The sequence below is a fragment of the Cololabis saira genome, chromosome 16 (assembly GCF_033807715.1).
Source record: "Cololabis saira isolate AMF1-May2022 chromosome 16, fColSai1.1, whole genome shotgun sequence".
In the NCBI taxonomy this organism is placed as follows: Eukaryota; Metazoa; Chordata; class Actinopteri; order Beloniformes; family Belonidae; genus Cololabis; species Cololabis saira.
In genome coordinates, this window is record NC_084602.1 from 23805427 (window position 1) to 23829945 (window position 24519).

Consider the following 24519-nt stretch of genomic DNA (forward strand, 5'->3'; position numbering starts at 1 on the left):
TCGAAAACACATTGCAGACATTCTAAAAATAAAGTGTGTTGTCTTTTGTCACAGACTCCTCTCCAGACAACAGCCCTCAGAACGAATCCTCACACACTACAAGGTAATGGTGTGGAGCTGAAGTGCCTGATTATTAAACCCTGTACAAGAAAATAATCATATACTGTATTCAAGGCAGCGGGGCATTCGAATTGAAACCAGTGTAATTTGGTTAAAGACCTCTGGTGTTTGAGCCTTTATCAAGCCCAGTGATGAGACAATTAAACCTTGGTATAATTCTGAAGGTCTGAAGCGAGACGCGGCGCATGAAGCTCACATAAACCCAGCATCCTCTCCCTGGGACGGAGAGGGAGGATACTGTGCAGAGCAGAGAGACAGATTAAGGCCATGTCAACTGCCACTTCAACAGCAGAACCGACAGCCAACTCATGGATGTGACTTTTATAGAGATACACCCAAATTGTGTGTGACAGAAATGAATGCATATTAAGATAACTCATCATCCCATCTCCAATTCTGTTCACCATCACTGGACTCGCACAATTGCAAGAAGTCTGTAACGCTTTTCCTTTTTTTCTCGGGGGGAAAATAAGAATCCGGTGAAATTCAGAAAACCTTCCTGATGTGACATTGTGCAGCTGCATGAGTAAGTGGGATGATGTGCCTGAAGTCGCCCTCGGCTGCCATTCGACGCTTGGATCTTATGTAACGCTCGAGGAGGGGCTGTCAGTGGGAAGGAAATCAGGCAGTGTGTGATTGATTTCAGGAGTCGACCAATATGTTGTTTGTGACAAATACTCCAAGACCAAAAAGGAAAAGACACCAACCTCATTGTGCAGTAAAATACCCACAGATCACTTTATTCAGTATCAAGTAAACACATAACATGTTCTTCTTTAAAGTGTAGGGTGGAATCCCGTTAACAAAGAGTGCGTACTTGTACTGACTAACAATAATGTGCGTTTTTTGGTTGAAGGATAACTAGGTGAAGTCATCACTCTTCAGTAGCAGCTGATAATGATGAGGTAGACAGTAACACCCAATATGTACACATCTGGATGCTAAAATATTAACCAACCAGTTATCAGTCGTGTTGGCAATAAATGCTTACTGTCAGTTAATTAAAACAGACACATGGAGTAAACAACCTGCAATGGGTTGTGTACAGATACTAAAAAAAAGAGTCAATATAAATATACGACCCACACAGCAAGTTAACAAACATTACACCTGTGGGCTGGAAAGTACAGACTGAACAGACCATGTCAGAATAAAACTATTCATTTAAAAAAAATAAATAAAAAAAACGTGCACACACACACAGCTTTTATTTTCTGTAAGATTTGTGCGTTTAGTTATAATAGTTATTTTTTTCTGAAGATATGAAACCTAATCCAAATAGCACATTTTTCCATTTGTTTACTTATACGGGGTTTTTAAATTAAAAGATTATATATCTGAAGGATATATTTTGCTATGACATTCAGAGGAAAAAAGTATTTTACTTCACGTACAATTCAGAATATAAAAATAAGCTTTGTAAATATAAACTCAGACTAAAGCGATAATAACCACATATCAGCAGCTTGGATTTACAGTTGAATGATGTTATTGTCTAATACTTGGCACACTGTCGTAAAGTTACTCGGCTCTCTGGCCGTGAATAAAAATGACAACTGTGAATGATACATAGTGATATGGCAGTTATAATAATAATAATATTAAAACACACATATTAGACAGTTTCAGCACACGGTTTCCGTGCATTTGTTTTGTGTTAATACACTGAAAAGAAAAGCTTCTCTGCGTTGGAGTAACACAGGCCACTCTGATTATCCTCACCTTTAAAGTTGCTGATATAACAACACTTTTAGCCGCAACAGTGCGGTCGATAAGCAATAGTAAGATAAACATCTATAACACAGCAAACCTACTTCACACGAACAACAAATGGAAACCACTATCCAAGGAACGAAGATGTTAACAGTTCCTTCAATATGCCCTTTACTGTCAAATGGTAAAGATCACATAACAGTCTGTTAGTGAGAGTTTAACAGTCTTTAAACCCCTACTGATATACCCACAACCTCCACCGAGGAGAGCATCGCACACCACATCTAATAAGGTGCAAACCACCACCTTAACAGTCATAGACCACAGAAGAAAGCTATCAGAGAGTATAACAGTTCTTGTCAATAGCTATTGAATAACATTTAATAAACATGATTAACTTCAGCAGCTAAAAATTCAGATAAAGTCACAAAGCAATAAAAAAGAAACACATACAGTCATGACTATGACTGATGTGATCTGATTTTCTCGTGTAAAATCACATTGCATTGTCCCATGGGTTTGAATTATCACCGTGTTCCAGTGAGTTAAGGAGCTGCCTTGTCTGGCCACAGTAACAGTCACAGTTTGAGTAGTGTGTGATGCTTAAATATGATATCTAGTATTTCACAAGTGTGCAGTTCTTTTAAGATACATCACAAAGACTACTACAGTAACTGTTAGGATTTCAGTAGATATATCAAAGCCATTATATACAACGGTACTAAATACTTTTCCTTAATTCTTTCTCGCAATCCAGGTGCTCAGATTATAAATCCAATCTCAGAAAAAACCAAGCCGGCTCACTCAGATTCCCATAGCTGTTCAACAGCTTTATCTTGCAGCTAAACATCCACAGCAAAGAGCAGAAACTTTGCGATCAGTGCGATTTAGAGGTGTAACTATAGCACACATTCACTACGCTATACAACCTTTTCTCACAGAGCAAATGTACAGCAGCCAAAGCAACAATGCTGCACAGTTATACAACCTTATTCCATGGCAACCATGTTGATCGCTTGACAGCAACTGCTCAGCGGCTCCCACTGTGCGCCTCAGTCGGCCTTGTCCTCGCCATTCTTGGCCCACCCTCGACTCATTGCAGCTACCACAATGCTGTACATGTTGAGCCAGGCTTGACGCAGCGGGGCTGTATAGGCCTGGCCCAGACTGCACTGCAGCATGTAGAGTAGGGACTCCCCCACCACCTGAAGAAGTGAAAACAAACAAGCTCACAGATGTGGAAAAAGCAAAAGAATCAGATATGCATCATGTAGGGCTGCACGATTCTGGACAAAATGAGAATCACGATTTTTTTGCTTAGAATTGAGATCACGATTCTCTCACGATTTTTTTCCAATATAAAATTTATTGCACTTATTACTTTAACTTTGCAACAGCTGAACAAAAATATAATAACAATAAACATCTCTTGTCTTCTTTACACAAACCTTTGAATAATTTAAATAATAATAACAATTTTGAACAATATTTGTTCCTCCCTGAGTTGAACACCCTTTCAGAAAGGGGACTCGTAACAGATCCTGTAGTTCTGAGGCAACAAATTATTCCTCTGCCTGCTTTTTGCTGTAACAGCTGACATTGAACATAAAAACAATAAACATCTCTCTTGTCTTTAAATAATTTTAACAATAACAATTTTAACAATATTTATGTGCAATATGTGTCAGGTGATGAGAAAGGTAGATGTTTCTCCAAATGTAATCCACAATCATTAACAAAATTTAACAAACATGACAACATGATAGTTGACCATGACAGGATTACAACAACCTAGAACATAGGCCTAGTCCTTTTTTTATGCAGCCATCAAAAAAAAAAAAAAAAATTTAAATCGTCGTCATTTGGAAATGAGATTGCGTTCAAGCATGAATCGAGATCGCGATTTTTTAACGATTAATCGTTCAGCCCTAGCATCATGTATGAAACTGCTCTGTAAGAGGTCCATAAGGAGATGTTGGTCCTACAGCAAAAGATTGTGTCTTGACTCCCACCGCCTGATGCTTCCTCCCAAGGTTGAGCAGAAAGTCCTCCAAAGAGTGAAGATCATCCAGGTGGCTGACTGCTGCATCAATCACAAGCATGACCTAGAATCACAGATAGATGCTACACAAGCGCACAAATACAGACCCACAGGTTGAAATATCTGTCTATATGAAGTGGTCAGTGTGGTGAAATAAGCTCACCTTGGTGACATGGTCCAGGAACTCAGGGCTGGAGAGGCAGTCTTGTGTGGAACCACAGTTTGTGCTGTAGTGGAAAAGATTGAGCAGCGCAGGGTCCAGCTCAAACAATCTATAACAGACCAACAACACAGTATTCCACAGGTGCACACGCCGTATGGATTCAAGACACTAAATGACATATGCAGACACTAATTCAATCTATAACTCTGCGAGTGTCTGATGAAGCAGCAGCTGTCTCGCAGTAAATTGTGGATTATTGCAGTCTGTCGCCAAGCAACAAGTCAAGCTTCTGGTCCCTGCATGGGGAAAACGTGCAGCAAAGGATCTCGCAATACTCTCTTTCTACACCTTTGTTACATATTCTACAAACAACTGCTATTAGGTAACACCAGACAGCACCATCCAAACCAATCAATTTAATGGATTAAACAAACTCATTTAACGGGGAGGGAATCTGCATAGAATAACGTACTTAAATATTCTTGCTCGTCTCATTTGCATAAATACTCTTTTACCTGGAGAACATGATGACACCGTGAGGAACTTTGTTCTTGCCCAGGCTCTCCCAGCTGCCTCGTATCAGCTCCTTGTCTTTCCCCGACAGCTTCTCCATCCTCCCTCAAGCTGCAAGCACGGAACAAGTTCTTCTGCAGGGGAAAGGCACAATTCCTCTACAGGACAACAAGGCTCAGTTGGAACAAAGCCATAATATTTGGGTGAATCCACAGACAAAACTTCTGCTAACCCACCTGCAGGAAGAAAAAAAAAAAAGAAAAAAAGTTGATCATCACACAAGGAGCTGATTCACTGATCATGTTTAAAATGTAACGAAGGGGAAACAACTGCAGGAAACATGACTGTACTGTACCTGTGTGAGGTCAGTCTTCTTCTGAGGTCTGAACTTCTTCTGGTGCGACCAGGCTCAGGAGTCTGTCTGTCTCTGTTTGTGTGTGTGTGTGTGTATGTGTGTGTGTGTATGTGAGAAAGAGAGTGTGTGTTTTTGTTGTGCAAGCAGCAGCCTGACACTCTGGTGCACCTGTTCTCTCTTTCCCTGGCCCACAGTGCAGTCAAGAAGACAAGTTCTGGCACACTCTTATCTATCACGGTGGCAGCTATCTCTCTTCCCTTCCCATTTGCCTCTTGATAGGCTCTCTCTCCAGCGCTGGGGATATTATTCTTGCCACTGAAGGAGAAAAAGAGGGATCTCTCTCTTCTGCTACAGAGAGACTCCAGCGAGCCACAGCTCCTCCTGCAGGTGAATCAAGGTCTAAAACACAGAGCATCTAAATCTGGCCCTTCACACTTTCCATTATAATCAAGTGTATATAAATAAGGAAAACAAAACAAAAAAGAAGAGCGAAATACCGGGAAATCTCAACATATCTATTTTACAGTACAACTACTGGTGTGAAATCTATTTAAGGCCTTTATCTATTCTACGATGTGTCCTTAGCTGCTTGTATTTCCTACCCTTCCATTTACAAAATTAAATGTGTGAGGTTTTTAATGGCTAGAATAATAATAGACCCAAACATACCACCTTGGCTAAATTATATTGTTCATCTACTATGCAGAGCCACTCCTCAAACAGTGTGATCATAACATTCAGCGGCCAAACGTGCAGCCTCTCATTAATCTAAATGAGATGTGTTTTTTCTTTTTCTCAGCCTCCACAATCACATCCGAGGCTACAGTTTGTTTAAATAAATGTCTCGGTCCCTCACCTTCCTCGTGCATTTCACTGATGCAGATTCCCAATCGCGTATTACCTAACAGGTTGGGAGGGATTGGCTCTGTATTCAGCCGTGCATCAGGGAATCAGATGTGCGCAGCTTTCTCCTGAGGGACTACACGGCAGAGTGGGGAGGGTTCCCATGACAACCTGACAGGATGCAGCCCTTGAAGCTTCATCATGTGATGTTTGAGATTTCAAAGGAAGGATTCTATGTTGAACCTTTGGATTATTTCACTATCCAAACAATCGTGCTGAATATGTTTGCAGTCCTTTTCTTTAAACATATGCACTCTGCATCAAACTGTGTGTATCCTCTGAAATCCCTCCAAATATCTTCAGTAGCTTCGAGACACGAGCCGACAAAATGTAACTACATGGTATAGATGCTGGGCCCCTTTGCTGACCCTTTGATTATGTCTTCTATACAGATTCAGACATCCCCAAGTGGTTTGTAAGTTTAAAATGATCTCTGAAATTCCTGGCAGCCAGCTGTCAAAGTACAAGAGTAAACTAGAGGCCAGCATACAAGAGTATTTGATGTGGAATTGCAGGCTCGGACCAGACCACTGAGCTGGTCTGCGTGAATGCAGATGCACGCCGGGGGCTGTTTTTTTTGGCAGCAGTGGGGCTCTAGAAATAAGCAGGAACTTTAACTGAGCCATCTAGGAAAAATCAGTGTCAGATAACTGCGGTTCTTTCGGGGAAAATTCAGTTAAAAAAAGTAAAGAAGTACTGTGAGCTTCTTAATTTTGACAACAAAAAAAAATATGATCTCAACTGGTGTTTTATCCTGGTAGCTACATATTCATCATCATCTCAATTACATTCTTCATGCTCCCTGGAAAGTATGTGATTGATGGCTCAAGCTAAATATTGATCAGTTATAAAGAAATAAAGTTCTATAAAATGTTATTTCCTTGCAGCTGTAATCGTGAAGTCAAAATGTTTTGTAGTTACATAATTTATAGGTGTAAGTCTGAAACTATCAAATCTTTGGTGTTTGCTGTGACATGAATCATTTTTGAAGACAGTGTTGTTTTCTAGTGGAGAGACCACAAAGAATTCTGTGCCGCCTGGACCTTTTTGATCATAGCATTGCTTCCCCTTTGGACTTCACGCTCTTCTCTTCCACATCTTCAATTTTCTCCCCGTCGTCTACGTTTTCTTCCCTAAATCAGACATGTTGGGTTAGAAAATGGCTATATTGTAATTACGTCGAACTTTTACTTGGCAGCTGTATTTGTCTTTTCTCCCCTTAAGACTTCAGGGCGAGCTCACAAAATTATGTAATGTAATATGACCTAACCACATGAAGTCCTTGGCTCTCAGGCACCAGTGCTATACATAATTTTACCGGATATAGTGGTATTACACGGGGGGATGAACAGAACTTGCTGAATACTCTCACTTTACCCATTCTGAATGCCATTTTCAGTGCTGTGGTCACTTGTTTCTGTGTCATCATCAGATCTGTGTGCTTCTCCCGTTTCTTCAACAAATTGCTCCTTTAACCCTGCTTTCTTCAGTTTGCTTCTGTATGTCTGCTCTGCGCAAGCCTTCGCATTTTTCTGCCAGTAAAAAAATCAAAGTTATACAACGGGAAGGTGCATGTCATTCACAATGTGCAGTAAAGTTTCAGCTTTATGTCTCCTACCTGTTTCACCTGTTCAAACAAATAAGGGCGTTCACTAACTCGGGCCTTCATGTCCCGTAATTCTCTCCTGTAGTCTCTCGTTCTCTGTCGATCAGCTTCCCTTCATGTAAAAGAATATGAACAAATTCAGCTACTGTGGCAGGCCTGGTGGTTATTTTGATGTGAGATGCAATGGCTGAATCGGAAACTTACCAATGTCGCTTCAAATGTTCTTTAGACACCTCTTTTAAACTGCTGTGAGGGTCCAACAACTTTGCATGCAGGGCTAACGTCTTCTTCATTGCTTGAGATCTTATCTGGTGGTTTCTTAGCCACTCCACACTCTCTTGATTCTTACTTTCACTCAACTCCATTGACTTTCTATTCAGGTAAAAATGCCAGATTACATGTATCTATTTACTACACATTTCATATGAAGAAAGCAGGTGAAAGATAAAGTTGCTGTGCTTGTTTGAAGAGTCACACTTAATAGTGCAACTCACTTGATGGCCACGCAACGCTTCCTTACGGCGTCTGTGATGTATGTGGGGAGTGTGTCAGAGGACACCAGTGTTAATGCCCCAAGTGACTTGCTTCTACTAAGATTACTTAGTGTAGGCACCTGTAGATGAGGGGGGAGAAAAGGCTTGAAACACACTTCTATTATCTGAAATCAAAACCAGACATATTGATTATGAAGCATCACTTTCGCATTCACAGTTTAGTTAAAAAGTGAAACGCTGCTGGTTGCAGTCATAGCTCCTGTAGAGTAAACATAATATACATACAGTACAAATGTAGGAGATTGTAGGTTTTGGGTCCATTTCAGACTGAGGAAACGTAGATAGCAGTGATATACTACCGGTAAGTATGCCAAATTTTCTCTAACAAACAGTATGCATAGCAGAATTAATTAATGAACTAGAGGGAACTGTGGCATCACTGTTTAAATCTAATTTGCTCGTAAAAGTGTTCTAAATACATAAAAATGACACTTCTTGTCAACAAGTAGATAAATTCTGGGAAAACCACTAACAGCTTTTACTCTATGAGCAATAGGCACCAGACTAATTTTCACCAACATTCACAGTGAGGAAAAACTGCATGTCAAATATAAATGACTGCATGCTGTTTTGGGGGTACTCCAAAATCTTTAAAATATAATTTTTTCAGATTTTTTCACCCAGCATGCTTTTTAATTTCCTACTATTTTAATTAACTGTAAGAAACATTTTGTGAAATTGGTTACATCAGTCCACAAACAGCTGTTTAATAGTTTATGTGCACAGCAACTTTCCTTATTTCAGCTAAATGCAACAGTAGTCTGTTTTAGGAAAAAGTGCACAGAAAACTCTGATATATTTCCTGAAGTAGACATTTGGTGGAGTCTCAATATGCATGACTGGAAGACAGGAAGAAACTTTCACTGATTACAACCTTCATCCCACCACTTGTTTGCTGCTGTTTGGTGCAAATTACTGCTATTCCTACCCAATTACAAACCCAATTCCCCCCAAAATTTGAGTCACTGTAAAATATAAAAAAACAGAATGTGATGATTTGAATCCGATACACCCATATTTCATTATCAAAATGACATTAAAAACATATTTCCTTTTGATAGTGAGACATCATACCAATTTATGAAAATTATTGATGGCTGAAAATAAATATTGAATGCCTGTTATCTTCAGGTCAATATTACATATTATTGTGCAATAGAAATCATTAAATGGGGTCAGGGATATTTTAGAAGTCATCATCTAAGAATACGGTTTGACATGACATCCACAAATGCAGGTTAAAGCTCCATCCTGTAAAGAAGAAGATAGATGTGAATGTGAGATAGAAACCATGGATACCATGTTCTCTGGACTGAAGAGAAGAGGGACCATCTGTCTGGTGTATTCATACTGACGCTAAAAGAAGAGGAGACACTAAAGGGGAAAAGGTGGTAGAACTTTTGAGTGTTGAGGGCATAAAATTCAAAATATTTTAAAGGAAAGATAAAATCCATCACTCTCAACATTGTATAAGTTTATTATGTTTATCTGTGAATATAATATGGGATTATATTCCGAAAATAATTATATTCTGCTTTTATTTACATTTTACATGGCATCTCAACTTTTTGGGAATTAAGATCATGCTCCTGTTTTTATTTTTGACTTTAAAACTCTCCTGTGAAACCTTATATCTTAATAGCAAAAACTCTCATTAATATCATTACACCTGCTATTAATATCATAAAAATGTGGCATGAAATGAGCGAAGAATGAATGAATGCAGATAAAGACTTGAAGAAGTTGAGCTTTAGTTAACCTTCATAAATTATAATGTGAAGAAAGTCTGAAATATAGCTGCTTAGGGGAAGGGAATATCCCTTCTTTGAAGAGGGACCACTGTACATACCTTAACTCCACAACTGAAGGAGCTGGCCTGAATGGCCTCAAAAAAATAACAAAAAGGGCTGAACAACCTAAACCATACTATAAATCACTTGTCAAAATTTGCTCCCAAAAACATAAAAAGGAACAGCAATTGACCTGGTCGAACTCATTTGTCAAATGTTATGAAGGAAACATTTATCCTCAAGATGACACCACACATAAGAGATGGCTAAGACTGTGGGGATATGTATCTGCTCTTATAAGCTTGGTATAGATTATTATTTATAAGCAGCTTTTCCAGTAAAAAATTATAATGTTTAGAGTTCTGGCCTCTTCAAGGAAAGAGAGTGGTTTTTGATCATCAGTGCAAAGAAAAACAAAAATATGAATTGACTTGAACAAAAAAGTGGGTGGATATGTCTCAAACGATCCATCTAGCAGAGAAGGTGTCAGAGACTTGGAAAAAAAGTGGTGCAAAACTATAACATGAAACCATCTGCTGTGTTGGAGTCCTGCAAATTTTCTTCTCCGAACATTGGTTCTTTAAGACAGGCATTTTAACTTGAATTTATTTTAAAGGATGGCTTAAAAAACATTTAATATGAAACGCAAATACTGCTTCTTTCAGATCTGTAAGGTCACTGTAAGAAAAAATGGATTTGATACATGAACCATGTAAGAAATTGTCATAAAAACTAAGCAAAGCCCTGATAAAGGAGTTAAAAATGTTTTACCTGTGAGGTTTCTAAGCTCTTAACACTTTGCCTCGCAGGTAGAGCTGATGTCCTCAGGATGAAGGGCTGACACTTCGTCACATCTTTGCTCTTTGTTTTATCTGCTGCATCTGTCTGCAAGGCCTTGTGCAGCCTGCTGAAGTTAGGGACTTGGTGGATGATCTTTGGCTGGAAACTCGGCTTGTTGTCCAAAAATCCCAACTTTTTTTTTCTGGTTCGCTCAGCAATCCGATGTTTTGGGCTTCTGGTTTGAGATGGATTCTCCTGTTGGTCTGTGGAAACAGGTAGATGAGCTATTAATATGTCACTGTTGCGTTAGCAGTTGCCATTAGGTGTCAAGAATTAACAAATGGATTGTTTCTTCTCTGAGAAACAAAACAGTGGTGTGATTATTGAAGTGAAAACCAATGTTAAGAAACCCACTCAATGTCAAAAAGAACAAAGAAAATGGTGAGTTTTTACGGTTAAATACAGTAACGTTCCTCCTTTTTGCCTTAAAAACTATAATGAAAAAGAAAACGAAGAATCAAGAGACCTTGGTTCTCTTTAGGTCAACTGACTCACTGACAACCACAGATTTATTTATGTCTGTCTTTAATTCTGTTTTTAAACTATTTTACTTTTTAAGGTATTTAAAAAAATATATTTTTATGTAAAGCACTTTGAAATTTATTTTACATGAAATGTGCTATACAAAAAAACTTGCCTTGCCTTTAACGAGCTGGGAAGACATTAACAAATTAAGTCGGAAATAATAATGAAATATTGCTTTTTCTTGAATTATATCTATTTTTAATATTTTTTCTGACCCCATTAAGACCTAATGCAACATATGAGTGCACAGGTGCCTAAATGTAAAGGGATATTTGGATATACACATTGTATGGCTAATATTTTGTCACTTTTTCACCTAAAAAAACTGCATTGGTTTAACTTTTTCAGGCATCTTTACTGATACTCCTCTAGTTTTGAACTTAATACACTTATGACAAGGGGTCTACAATACAGGCATGCTTTGCCTGGGTAAAATTTGGCCTGCATGGGAAATTAACATTCATTTACTCTATTAACATAACTTCATCAGAAAAATGAACCCACCTTTAAGCACTGGTGATTCTTTCCGATGAGTTTTTTTAACACAAGCATTGTTTTTTGGTTCCTGTGAGACTTGGTTTAATGTTGCTCTCATTTTCTCAGTTTTCCTCTTTTCTCTCTCCTGGAAACTGAAAGGTTTCTGAATGGAAAGCAAGAACTGCTTTCTCTGCTCATGGCCCTGTTTCCGCTCCCTCTCGCTCAGCTCCAACATCTTCTGATAGATGGGCTGGGTGACATGTCTGGGGACAGGGACTGCACTGAACTTTTTTTGACACTCAGCCTCAGCTTCCTCCTCTTTGATCAGCTGGGTTGTTTTAGACGTGGCAGACCGTTCACACGGCTGATTCAGGACGGAAAAACACTTCCAGTTATTTAAGGGTAGCCAGACTGAAGAAGTACTGCTAAACCTCTTTTGGGGATTACATGAGGTTTCATTTTCTGAGGTCAGAGCAGATACAGATTTTGATCTTCTAATTCCCTTGAATCTGAAATAACATAAAGATATGTTAAACAAATTAATCAAGCAAAACAATATAAAATGTTTGTTTGAGGAAGCATACTTTGGGTTATAGTTCAGTTCTTTTTCGTCACTAGACTTTTTATCTATATCTTTTGACAGGAGAGCATTTTGATGAATCCGTTTCTCCAGCTCCTGCACCTGTCTCTTCTCGGTGTCTTGCAGCTGCTGCCTGAGGGATTTTCTCAGGGCATTGAACTGAAGCTGGAGCAGTAGTTCTAACTTGAGTCTATCCTCCAGCAAAGTATCCAGCTGTGACATTTTCCTGTAATCTGTGAAAATAAATAAATACATACATAGAGAAAATAGTAATAACCATTTCAGCAAATGTTACGTCATTTGTCAATCAAAAATACAAAATAATAGTGATGTGCATCTGTTTAACCCAAAATAATGTGCACTCTGACAAAAAAGAAAAATACCCCCCCCCCACACACACATACACATTCCATATCTGACAACAGAAAAAAGAGGGAACAAATATTAAAAGACACAAAAAAGCATGAGAAAAATGTGACCTTAATCTACTGGTTATTAATCATTAATTTACCATCATTTGATTATTTTGATTTCAATTTAACTGATAATAATGTTCTGATATTCTGAATAATAACATGTTAAGAGCTGTGATCTATGAACAGGCAGGGTACTAGGCAGGGTACTGTTTAGTTTTTTTTGTTTTAGTTTACTTTTTTTTATTATACAATACTTGTATGAATAATCGACCAATTTAGAGGATGAAAAAAAGGAAGTGATTGATAAAATATGATGGCAGCTGTGTGAGCAACTGTTACAAGCTCGTTCCGTGTGTGTGTGTGTGTGTGTGTGTGTGTGTGTGTGTGTGTGTGTGTGTGTGTGTGTGTGTGTGTGTGTGTGTGTGTGTGTGTGTGTGTGTGTGTGTGTGTGTGTGTGTGTGTGGTATGTAGACCTGTTGCTATGGTAACCGCGCAACAGCGCTCTCAACGTAATATGTAGTCGATTAGTGAAGTTAAATTGGTCTACTTTTTTTATAGAGAAACGCAAACTTCCTTTAATATTTCTGCAACCATTAAGAGCCAACATAATTACACCTGAAAGAGGGGGGAAAAATGAGATGCCGACCTGGAAACAGACGACTTTTTAGGAAGTGTTTGCCGACAACGAAGCGTCCCTGTTCCTGCAGCCTCTTTGTTGAATGAATGGTGTCAGATAATGTTATAACATTATTTACGCGACAAATATGTCTCTTACGTACAGTATACCCATAGACTGCACAGAAGACTCTAGTAGGGTTGCCAACTGTCCCTTGAAAAACGGAAATGTCCCGTATTTATAAACTAGAGTACGCCTACCGTATTGAGCTGAAAAGGGACGCACTTTGTCCCGTATTACCGTGAGAGTTAAAAAATAGTCATAAAATGCCAATGGAAAATGGCATTGGGCTGTTGAGTTCATAAATAATTTTAATTTTTCTGTTTTACTACAACTGTAGCCTACAGTCATGGCCTTTGAGGCACAAATATGTTTACGAAAAAGAAAATAAGTTTTCTACAGACTTTCTGTTTGCACTTTTGTTATTGCACTAAAAATGTGCACTATTACAGAATGTATGTTCCTGTTTCTTTCTATTGTTTTATATGAATTTATACAATTTTAAGTTAAGCAGGAAAGGTTTCTGTTTAAGGAAGATACTTATTTTATTCAGTTAATTTTGTTATTTTTTATTTTTAAGTGGATTATAATAATAATAAAGCTGGATAATAATAACTTGTCTTCCATGTGTTCATGGCATTCAAAAATATGCATCTAATTCAATTCAGGTTCGAGTCAAATAGTTAAAAAATCGTTTCAGTCACAGAAAAAGGAGCTAAAAAAAATCCCTCACGCCAGGAAGGGTGAAGGTAATGAGGTTTATTTATTTCTCAGGGAGAAGGCATGGTGGCCGGGTTTCGGGGAATTAGCGCCGCCTGTGGACAGAAGCGGCAGCGCAGCTCACCGGGGAGTTCCCTCGTGATTGGCTGTGATCCCGGAAGTACTTGCTCCGCAGCGCTTGTCAACACAACATGGCAGGATTACAGAAGGGACACAGCTGCTCTTAATAGGACACACATTCAAGGAGAAACTGTATGTGTTACGTGTGCGTTAGTGTTCAGGCTCCAAAAGCTGGGATGTATTCCTCTGGTTAACGCGGTGCTTGTCTCATGTGAAGACTGAAGACAGAATAATGCACAAGCTCTCCAAGGCGCCGCTGGCCTTAAACGGACTCGGGCGGTGTTTTATAACAGAAAAGCACGTATCTGCTATAAATACCATCAGGAGAGGGTTAGTGTGTTCAGAGCATGGAGATGATTCTAGCAAGAATGAGGTTTATGATATCATTATATCCGGGGGAGGGATGGTTGGATCTGCGATGGCATGTACCATAGGTGAGTTTGTCTTACCTGTATGTTGCACTAACTTGGCCAAAACGCATTTAAAAGTAGCGTTTGAAAGCAATGCACTGTTTTTCCCTGAAAAAAACTGAAGGAAAAGTCACCCATGAAGGAAAATATATGTGCCAAAAATAACTGCACGTCTATTGCAGTCAGAGATGCCCCTGTCTTTCCACTAGGGATGGGCGGTATGGACTAAAAAATGTATCACGATAATTTCTGGCATTTATCCTGATAACGATAAAAATTACGATTAAAAAAAATACCAATTCACCCCCACTTTTGTAACTATAAATCTATCACCACATTCAGTCTTTGGAGCCAAATTACTGCTCTAAAAGATACTAAATGCTACTAAACTACACCAATTAAATTGAATTGATAAAAAACAATTATATTAGTACACCTGTACTGTAAAACTGGAATGACTATATATTTTTCCCACACAGGCATGGACCCCAACTTGGCAGGCAAGAAGGTTCTGCTTCTTGAGGCAGGGAACAAAAAAGCCATGCAGAAGGTGCCTGACTCCTACAGCACCAGGGTCAGCTCCATCAGCCCCGGCTCTGCCACCCTCCTCAGTGGTACAGTAACTCACAGTCTGAGCACATGTGCAGCCTAATAAAATATATTTTATGACAAGTTTGTTGTGATCAGCAGTAGTGTCCTGTCTGATAACATTTTGCTGCGTGACGTTAAATGGCCCCACATGATAAGTACGGGATGAGACATTCAGTTAACCAGGCTTAGTAGGGATCAGGTCTGACCTCAGCAGTCCTTGTGTGATAGATGGCCTGGTGATTTTTTTTTCACTCACCGAAACTATAACTGTAGTTTTTTTTTTCTTCTTCTTTTTTTAAAAATATAAATACAGCTTTGATGCACTTAAATATCTCTAAAGCTTAGGGATGGTTAGATACTGTCATGACCTTTGAGGCGTGACAGTCTTTCAGTCACATCCTTTGTCAGTTATTATAATTTTTGATATTGCAAGAAAAATTGTAGCTCACATTTATTTATATCTATGACTATGGTTTTGAATGGCTGGTAGATCACACATCCCAAGTTATGTTTATGAGGAACAATCTTTTTTTCAAGTGTCATCGAGATCACAGACTTTTTGCTTTTTAAATTTGAGATGTGAATAGAATATTTGATATGAATACAGAGTAAGAAGTAGCCAATTTGTAAAACATTGTGAATATAAGTGAAACATAATCCTTCCTTGGTGTTACACGTCACTGACCTTCTAGTGGTATCTACACAAAATATAAAATAGAGAGCTTGTTAACATTACCAGCAGCCTCTATTTGGGAAAACATAACAATCATTTTTAACATAATTATGTATGCCCACTATCACATCTTTATGCGTTGACAGGAGAACCAGCAGTGAGAGATCAGTGAATCATCTCCAGACTTTTCATCGCAGATTAATATCACATCTTTTACTATTTTACTTTACAACAAGTTTGTATTCTTCTCTAAACATTTACTAAGTTATTTTTATGTGTTGGGCTTCTTAATGTGTTTGGACTCAATATCTGTCACACATTCCTCTGACTCTGAACATTGTATGAATATACTTATAATAGGATTATTCATAAAACACACCTACATTTTATGCTAAAAAGTAGTCTAATACTTTTTAAATTTGAATTTTCAGGGATTGGAGCTTGGGAGCACATCACAAAAATGAGATGCAAACCCTATAAAAGAATGCAGGTATGTTGATATTATTATGATCTTTATTAAGTTGTATTAATTTTGTTTTCTGTAAAATCAGTACAGGGATACAGCATCTGCCATTGCTGTTGCTTTGTCAAGTTCAGAAAACGTATAATTGCTATGTGGAAACAACTAACAGATTTTCTTCCAAATCTATCCAACTTGAAATGGGACTAACACGTCTTCCAGACATTACTGGCATACTACATGTATTTCTGTCACCCATCAGTCATAACACCATACAATTTGCGGAAAGAAAAATTTGTGACCCTCGGTTTCTACTCAGTCATCCAGATTAATCAGCAAGCAACACAATAAAGCATCATATAATTATGCATATGATATGCAATTGTTCATATTAAAATAGCAAAAGGTGGTTTCATCTAACATGCATTTTGTTCATTCCTGTGTGCAGTTTATGCCTTTTCAGTAGTCTTGCAGTAACTGTAGCACACTAAATGCCAAAGAATATAAGAGTTATAAAAAAAACAGCCCATAGCCTGCCATATTCAAAGCACTTGATGGCTGTCTGACAGTACAATCCTTATTTATTAAAACCATGTTTTCTATGAACAGTAAATCAATTTGATGTCTTCAAATTGGTACTCCTTCCCCCATCCTTTAATTATAAAGACTAATGTGAACAACGGGGAGAAGATGAAAGATTAGGAGAGTGGTTGTTTGCTGCAAAGTGAACCCGCTTTACGGCTGTGGGCGCAGGCTCGGTCCCTCTTGTAAGATGTGGTTGATGCGTACCAAACATTCAACCGCAGGGTTTCACTCTGGTCCCAGGATGTCATCAAGCAGTGCCGTACAGTGATTATGGTAGTGTACCTCTCCCATTATACCTTCACTCCTTAACCACTGTTTTGGCTTGTTTGCCCACCGACTTTCAGTCATGTACATCTCAGCCATAGAACTGGAAAGTATGTATTGTAGGTCAGCTCTAAATAGCATGCTTTCCCTGCAATAAAGTAGTCTTCCTCCTTACTAACTACGGTACGCAAGGCATTAACATTTCAAAAAGGGAGGTAAGCAGAGTTTGCACCATCAAGGCATTATTTTCCCACATTCTTCCCTATGAAATTGCAAGAAATGATATCTTATAAATCTTGCACAAAAAGCCGTAACTCATTTTACCTCAAAGCTGCATCATTTCACCCGCAGTTAACAAAAGCAAAACAATTTTTGGGCTGGTCTCAGTAAATCTTTCTTCCCAACCACTTATCACAAGTTGCACACCAGCTGCCATTAGTGGTTTTCTGCGGGGTATATCCTTCTACTTTATGGCAAGTTGGAGGAAAAAGTGGTGCGGCAGCATATTACTGCAGAATGACGGGTTCTGTCACTGTAGTCGCGGGCCAGGAGAGGATTAACCTTTATACAAACACTTTTCACCTCCTCATGTTTAACTCAAACAGGGTTGGGATTACAGAAGCCTAAAATCACATCTCTTTCTGACACTTTTAGTTGCAAATAAATATTGGCTCATTCTGTAATGTTCACAAACTGTCCCTTTTTTATTTGTGTTCCCCAAGAAATGTTTGACAAGAAAATAAATAAATAAATAGAATATACTTCAGAAAATATAGTTTGAGGCTTCAAATTCGCAGAATTCTGCTAAGCCGAAGCCATCCATCCATAACAGTGCTGGTGACCTTGATCTCTCAAGATTTGATGTATACATGCTGTGCCAGCCTCTAACTTTGGCGAATAGCTTTGATGTGTTCAAGTACCACTTCTCTGCCCAGCTATATATAGGGAAAGGGGATGCATTTAAGCATAGACTCGTAGACCGCCGGGATAATGAGTCTCTCATTTAGGTTTGGGATGCTTGCTCTGATGCCCTGATCACGTTCGATAAGGAGAACCTGCAGGACGAGATGGCATACATTGTGGAGAATGACATCGTTGTGGCTGCAATCACCAAGCAGCTGGACACTCTGACCGGTAAGCACAGTATACAGGATTAAAACTTGAAATCCCACGCAGTAGAGTGATTTCTCTTCCACATGTCTAATGGGCTCTGAGTTTGGCAGCTAATGCCACCACTTTAATTCCATCCTGTTCCCAGGTTTTGTTTACTTGTGCTCCTTCCAGGGACTGTTTTTAAGCCAAGCTCTTGGAGCCATCCATGTTTTTTCCTGCAGTTTCAGTCAAACCCTCACATTTTGGGGAAGTGTAGCACTTCGGCACCCTCTGTGGACACGTGAAATGGTCCAGTGACCTATTTAAAGCTGCCATGTGCTCCCACGTTTTTGCCACCTCTTGAGGCACAAAATCGCTGACAGTGTGTAGTACTGCAGGGCTGTTCACATCAGACCAACTTTTGTGAGCTTCACAATTAAAACTTAGCTCTGCTATGTGCTTGTCAGTTAAACTGGCATATTTATAAACACTTTTTAACATTTTGTCCCAAACAACAGGCATGTGGTTGCAGCACGTTTTTGCTTCATGTGCCTACCATGTGTCCCCTTTTCTCCATGTTCTCCTTTTAGCTATTGTTTTCTTATTCACAATACAAATTACATGAGAAGTATGCTCCCTGCCAGCGGTAACCAAAGTAACCCTGTGATCCAATCATGGAAAACCCATTTTTGACAACCGTGTTACAGGAATCGGTAACCACTCTCCGCACGGGTCCCGTTCCAAGTCAGCACTTGCCGCGTAGCACAGGGAAGGACGCCGCATGTGCGTAAGATGTCCAGCTCTTGCTTTAGCAACAGGGCCAGCTTTAGTGAAAAATCTAAGGTGCTGGTAGCATGTGCAAAGGGCTGACTTGTGTCTTTTTAGATAAATATCATTAGCCTGTGTAATGTGGCAGGCCGAGACCATTAAAAAGATTGTCAAATGTGAAGTTTGGCAACTACCACATATACCAGTGAGGAAAGCCAGTGGTGTTTTTATGAGGTGGTTTATAGATCTTCCACAACTTTGGCTGCAGCCAAGCCATCCTTTCCTTTTGCTCTTTTTTTAAGGAAAAAATACTGATTTAGTGAGATGGAGCATTTACATGACTAACTTGATTCATTTGTGTAAGAAAATCCCATATATGGATTCTTATTTTTTTCTTTTGGTTTTTTTCATGCAGTCATTACCTGCTTTATGCTTTTTACTTTCCAGATAACGTGCAAGTTAAGTACAGATCTAAGGTGGTGAAATACGCATGGCCCAGGCCTCACCATGCAGCAGAAGTTATCCCATGGGTGAAGGTCACATTGGCTAACGGGGAGACTCTCCAGACAAAGCTGCTGGTCAGTTTAATTCAATCACACAATCTGTAGTTTGTCTCCTGTCCCTTCTGCCTGTTACATTTGTTCTCCTTATCTGTCTATATAGATCGGTGCTGATGGACCAAACTCAATGGTGAGAAAGGAATTGGGGATACCCACTGTCAAGTGGAATTATGATCAATCTGCTGTGGTTGCAGTGCTGCACCTATCAGAGGTGGGTCTCCTATCTAACCATTCCTCATACAGTGGGGCAAAAAAGTATTTAGTCAGACACCAGTTGTGCAAGTTCTCCCACTTAAAAAGATAAGAGGCCTGTGATTTTCATCACATCTCAATTATGAGAGACAAAATGAAAAAAAAAAAAACAGAAAATCACATACGGTGCGTCCGAAATGCCATTCTAAAAAGTATATACTAAAAAGTATACTTAAATTCGGCACACTTTTGAGTAAATATCAGTAGTGTGCATTAATTCGGACGTACTATTAAGAGCGCCGCACACGGCACTTCCTGCTGTAGGGAGGGGGGGGTTGTTACCATGGTAACCTATAATATTATTATAATATTATATAATAATATTATTATACTTAATATTATACTTATGACATATACGTATCACTTAGCAACCAAACACCGCTGCATTGCATTGTGGGAAGTTTCTGCTCAGCTAGTGTCCATCAATCCACACAAAAAAATGTATCCGGAATGAGTATGGATAGAGCATACTATTGAGTACGTTCTAATGTTTCGGACGCACTAGAAAAATCTCGCACACTCATTTTGCATACTCATTAGGGTGGAAGTATGCGATTTCGGACGCAGCGATTGTCTGATTTTTAAAGAATGTATTTGCAAATTATAGTGGAAAATAAGTATTTGGTCAATAACAAAAGTTCATCTCGGTACTTTGTTATATACCCTTTGTTGGCAATGACGGAGGTCAAACGGTTTCTGTAAGTCTTCACAAGGTTTTCACACATTATTGCTGGTATTTTGGTCCATTCCTCCATGCAGATCTGCTCTGGAGCAGTGATGTTTTGGGGCTGTTGCTGGGCAACACGGACTTTCAACTCCCTCCAAAGATTTTCTATGGGGTTGAGATCTGGAGACTGGCTAGGCCACTCCAGGACCTTGAAATGTTTCTTACGAAGCCACTCCTTCGTTGCCCGGGCGGTGTGTTTGGGATCATTGTCATGCTGAAAGACCCAGCCACGTTTCATCTTCAACGCCCTTGCTGATGGAAGGAGGTTTTCACTCAAAATCTCACGATACATGGCCCCATTCATTCTTTCCCTTACACGAATCAGTCGTCCTGGTCCCTTTGCAGAAAAACATCCCAAAAGCATGATGTTTCCACCCCCATGCTTCACAGTAGGTTTGGTGTTCAATGGATTCAACTCGGTTTTTTTTCCTCCTCCAAACACGACATGTTGTGTTTCTACCAAAAAGTTCTATTTTGGTTTCATCTGACCATATAACATTCTCCTTAAACTCTTCGGCTTCATCCAAATGCTCTTTAGCAAACTTCAGACGGGCCTGGACACGTCTGGCACTGCAGGATTTGAGTCCCTGGCGGCGTAGTGTGTTACTGATGGTTACTTTGGTCCCGGCTCTGCAGGTCATTCACTAGCTCCCCGTGTGGTTCTGGGATTTTTACTCACCGTTCTTGTGATCACTTTTACCCCACGGGGTGAGATCTTGCTAGAGCCCCAGATCGAGGGAGATTATCAGTGGTCTTGTGTTTCTTCCATTTTCTAATAATTGCTCCCACAGTTGATTTCTTCACACCAAGCTGCTTACTTATTGCAGATTCTTCCCAGCCTGGTGCAGGTCTACCATTTGGTTTCCCACGTCCTTTGACAGCTCTTTGGTCTTGGCCATTGCAGAGTTTGGAGTGTGACTGTTTGAGGTTGTGGACAGGTGTCTTTTATACTGATAACCAGTTAAAACAGGTGCAATTAATACAGGTAAGGAGTGGAGGACAGAGGAGCCTCTTAGAGAAGAAGTTACAAGTCTGTGAAAGCCAGAAATCTTGCTTGTTTGTAGGTGACCAAATACTTATTTTACTGAGGAATTTACCAATTCATTCAGTAAAAATCCTACAATGTGATTTCGTGGATTCTTTCCCCCATGCTGTCTCTCATAGTTGAAGTTACCTATGATGAAAATTACAGGCCTCTCTCATCTTTTAAGTGGGAGAACTTGCAAAATTGGTGGCTGACTAAATACTTTTGCCCCACTGTACCTTACCATAACACGTGTTAACAACTCAAGTTTCAGTGTCAGTGGAAGCTTTACCATAGGTTACCAAGTCGGTTCTGTTTTAGCATCACATGTATGTAGATGTGTAGACATTTTTTTCATTGTATTGTGAAATACAGCCATGCAATGGAATTTAATATGCTGTTATTTATGTTTTTCAGCCCACAGAGAACAATGTCGCATGGCAAAGGTTCCTTCCAACTGGACCCATTGCAATGTTACCGGTAATATATTGATATTATTTGAACAGCAGTATATTCTTGCAAGGTAACCACCAGTTGGAAGTATTTAACAAGACTTTCTGTGCACCCCAGCTGTCAGACACAGAGAGTTCCCTGGTGTGGTCAACAGGTCATCGCCTCGCGGAGGAGCTGCTGGAACTGGACGAGGAGAGCTTTGTTGATGCCATCAACTCTGCCTTTGTAAGTCCTGCGGTGACCAAAAAACCATAAAAGTAGTGGTTTTGAATTTCCAGTCAGATCGAAGACTTGTCGGTAAGCTGTTGCAAGAGTCCTGTGTTTGTGTTCAGGGGTTCTCCATGCATGTGACTCACCCAAACAATTCAGTCATTGTCTTCTCAAGCTATATACAATAATAATATTTCCCTGCAGGAACAAGATACCTATCTATTTTTCATGTTTGGAGAAACTCCGTTTTTCCCAAGCTGGCTATTTTTACTGGGCACGCTGATGGATGGGGTCACCACGGTTGAGTCACGTTTGGTTTTAGGGCTGGTTTGCTAATTAAACCTGTGGTCTCCCAGTGTCGACCATTACTGCATGGAATGTTTTTCAAACAGAGCTAATTCAACTGCATAGCCTGGCCGGCATCTTCTTTTAATCAGCCCAGCTTTCACGGCCCTGCCAAACCAGTTCGTTTAGGGGGGAGGGAGCACTCGCACTGGTCTGAAGTTTCGCTTTGCTCCTCTGTCTGCTGAGTTCTATGCCCACTCAAAAGGGTAACGTCTCCGGCCATTTCTCTCTCTGTAAATGTGTCTGTCTTCTCGCCCGCCTCTGTGCTCATTTACAGTGGAGTAATGAGAACCAGTCGGAGCTAATCGACACAGCCGGCTCTCTATTCCGGGGTGCCCTGTCAGCCATCATGCCGTCTGCAGGTTCACCTCGACAGCTTCCACCAAGTGTGGCGGGGATCGGCCAGAAGAGCCGGGTCATGTTCCCACTGGGCATGGGCCACGCGTCAGAGTACATCAGACACAGAGTGGCACTGATTGGGTGAGATTATATCACTGAGAGCAACAGGCCTCACATGCAGTTGCTCAAATGCAATAAAAGTAATGCTTTGGATTTTGAATTACATGTAAAAGATACACATAACATGCGGTGGACATATTTGCTTACTGGACTTTTGGTTTGTCTTTGTAGGGATGCGGCCCATCGTGTCCATCCACTGGCTGGTCAGGGAGCCAACCTTGGATTTGGGGATGTGGCGAGCCTCACGCATCTCCTGAGCCAGGCAGCCTTTAACGGGAAGGACCTGGGTCAGTGAGAACTCTAAACAGACACAAACAGCCATGGCTCAGTGGTTTTCTCTAAGCTCTTTTCCATTGCCCCGGCTCAAACATACTGTGTTGATCCGAACTATAAAAAGCATAAGGTTTTCCGGCAACATTTATTTGATGTTTTCTGTCCATTCTGCCAAGGAACATTCAGTTTTCTTGCTTTTTTCCCCAAAAATGAAAATCCTGTCAAGACATGTCAAGTTTATTTATGACTCTTATTAAATGTTATGAAGTAAATACAGCAGTAGTGAATTGACTTAACGAAGGAAACATATGTCAGACGCATACAGGCAGAGACTATATCCTCAGTTTTTAATCTCCCGTTTTCTTTTTGCTTGCGCAGGAGCGATACAGCACTTGTTAGAATACGAGACAGAACGTCAGCGACACAATCTGCCCATGATGGCTGCCATCGACCTCATGAAGCGGCTTTATTCCACCAACGCTGCTCCTGTGGTTCTCCTACGCACCTTGGGTCTGCAGGCCACCAACATGTTGCCGGCACTAAAAGTAAGCTTCCCTCTCTTTCAGTCCTATGTCAGCGAAACCTGGACATCGCTCAGACGGCATCAACCACCTGTCAAACCTAAGCCCCACCTACGCCTTGACTCCACCCTCCAACCTCTTTTCTGATTACACAGAGCTTTACTTTAGTGGTGTCTATAATTTTAAGGGTTCTTAACCTACTACTATGGCATCTAAGTTTAGCCCCAAATTTAGTGTTACCAAAAGTGTGTGGGTGGGGTGCATGGCTGGCCCCGGGGCAGCGGACGGTGGCGTTGGCTTGTGTTTTCACACTCCTTTTATTACCCACCACTCATGTGAAATGGCTTTATTCCCTACTAAGTGATATAACCAACTCAACTGTAACCGCCTGCAAAAGCGCTTCACTGGTCACATCAAGTTAAAAGTGACACTTTTTCCATATTAAACGCTTTTGAGTTCATAAGTTTACAGGATTTATATGCCTTTGCAGTTCCACATGCTTATAACAGTATGATTCAAAGATTGCCATTTTTGAATTTGTAACGTCTTTAATGTTTGTTTTTACTCTGCAGGAGCAGATCATGGCATTTGCAAGCAAATGATGCATCTGTGGGGAAATGGTCGTTGGTGGACCTCCTGGGACTTCGAGCTTTAAAAGCTGTAAAAATTGTCAGTGTAAAGTAAATAAAAAATAATTCTGATTTATTTTACTCTTAAATTATTTATTTGCGTCTGTGTAT

At 39.9% G+C, this 24519-nt stretch overlaps 3 protein-coding genes across 4 annotated transcripts; 1 reads left to right on the forward strand and 2 right to left on the reverse strand.

Annotated features, from left to right (window-relative positions):
* Window positions 1-850: 850 nt before the first annotated feature.
* ngb (neuroglobin) lies at window positions 851-5527 on the reverse strand. 2 transcript variants are annotated; one of them, XM_061743554.1, is made up of 5 exons: window positions 4906-5527; window positions 4553-4708; window positions 4038-4146; window positions 3819-3938; window positions 851-3038 (listed from the first exon to the last, which is right to left on the reverse strand). In XM_061743554.1, the coding sequence occupies exons 2-5, from the start codon at window positions 4648-4650 to the stop codon at window positions 2886-2888; spliced, it is 480 nt and encodes a 159-aa protein (XP_061599538.1). In that variant the 5' UTR covers window positions 4651-4708; window positions 4906-5527; the 3' UTR covers window positions 851-2885. The 2 variants fall into 2 exon arrangements, with proteins under 2 accessions (XP_061599538.1, XP_061599537.1); XM_061743553.1 differs by having other exon boundaries at window positions 4553-4786.
* Window positions 5528-6695: 1168 nt separating this feature from the next.
* On the reverse strand, window positions 6696-12402 carry fam161b (FAM161 centrosomal protein B). Its single transcript, XM_061743292.1, has 8 exons — window positions 12185-12402; window positions 11628-12109; window positions 10530-10801; window positions 7909-8027; window positions 7619-7786; window positions 7427-7526; window positions 7186-7340; window positions 6696-6941 (listed from the first exon to the last, which is right to left on the reverse strand). The coding sequence occupies exons 1-8, from the start codon at window positions 12400-12402 to the stop codon at window positions 6860-6862; spliced, it is 1596 nt and encodes a 531-aa protein (XP_061599276.1). The 3' UTR covers window positions 6696-6859.
* A 1767-nt stretch (window positions 12403-14169) lies between these two features.
* On the forward strand, window positions 14170-24484 carry coq6 (coenzyme Q6 monooxygenase). The gene is made up of 12 exons (XM_061744339.1): window positions 14170-14546; window positions 15002-15136; window positions 16218-16276; window positions 18103-18229; window positions 19403-19533; window positions 19619-19726; window positions 21936-21998; window positions 22089-22196; window positions 22804-23006; window positions 23157-23272; window positions 23637-23803; window positions 24352-24484. Exons 1-12 carry the CDS (start codon window positions 14345-14347, stop codon window positions 24379-24381), a joined length of 1449 nt encoding a protein of 482 aa, XP_061600323.1. The 5' UTR covers window positions 14170-14344; the 3' UTR covers window positions 24382-24484.
* The last annotated feature ends 35 nt before the right edge of the window (window positions 24485-24519 follow it).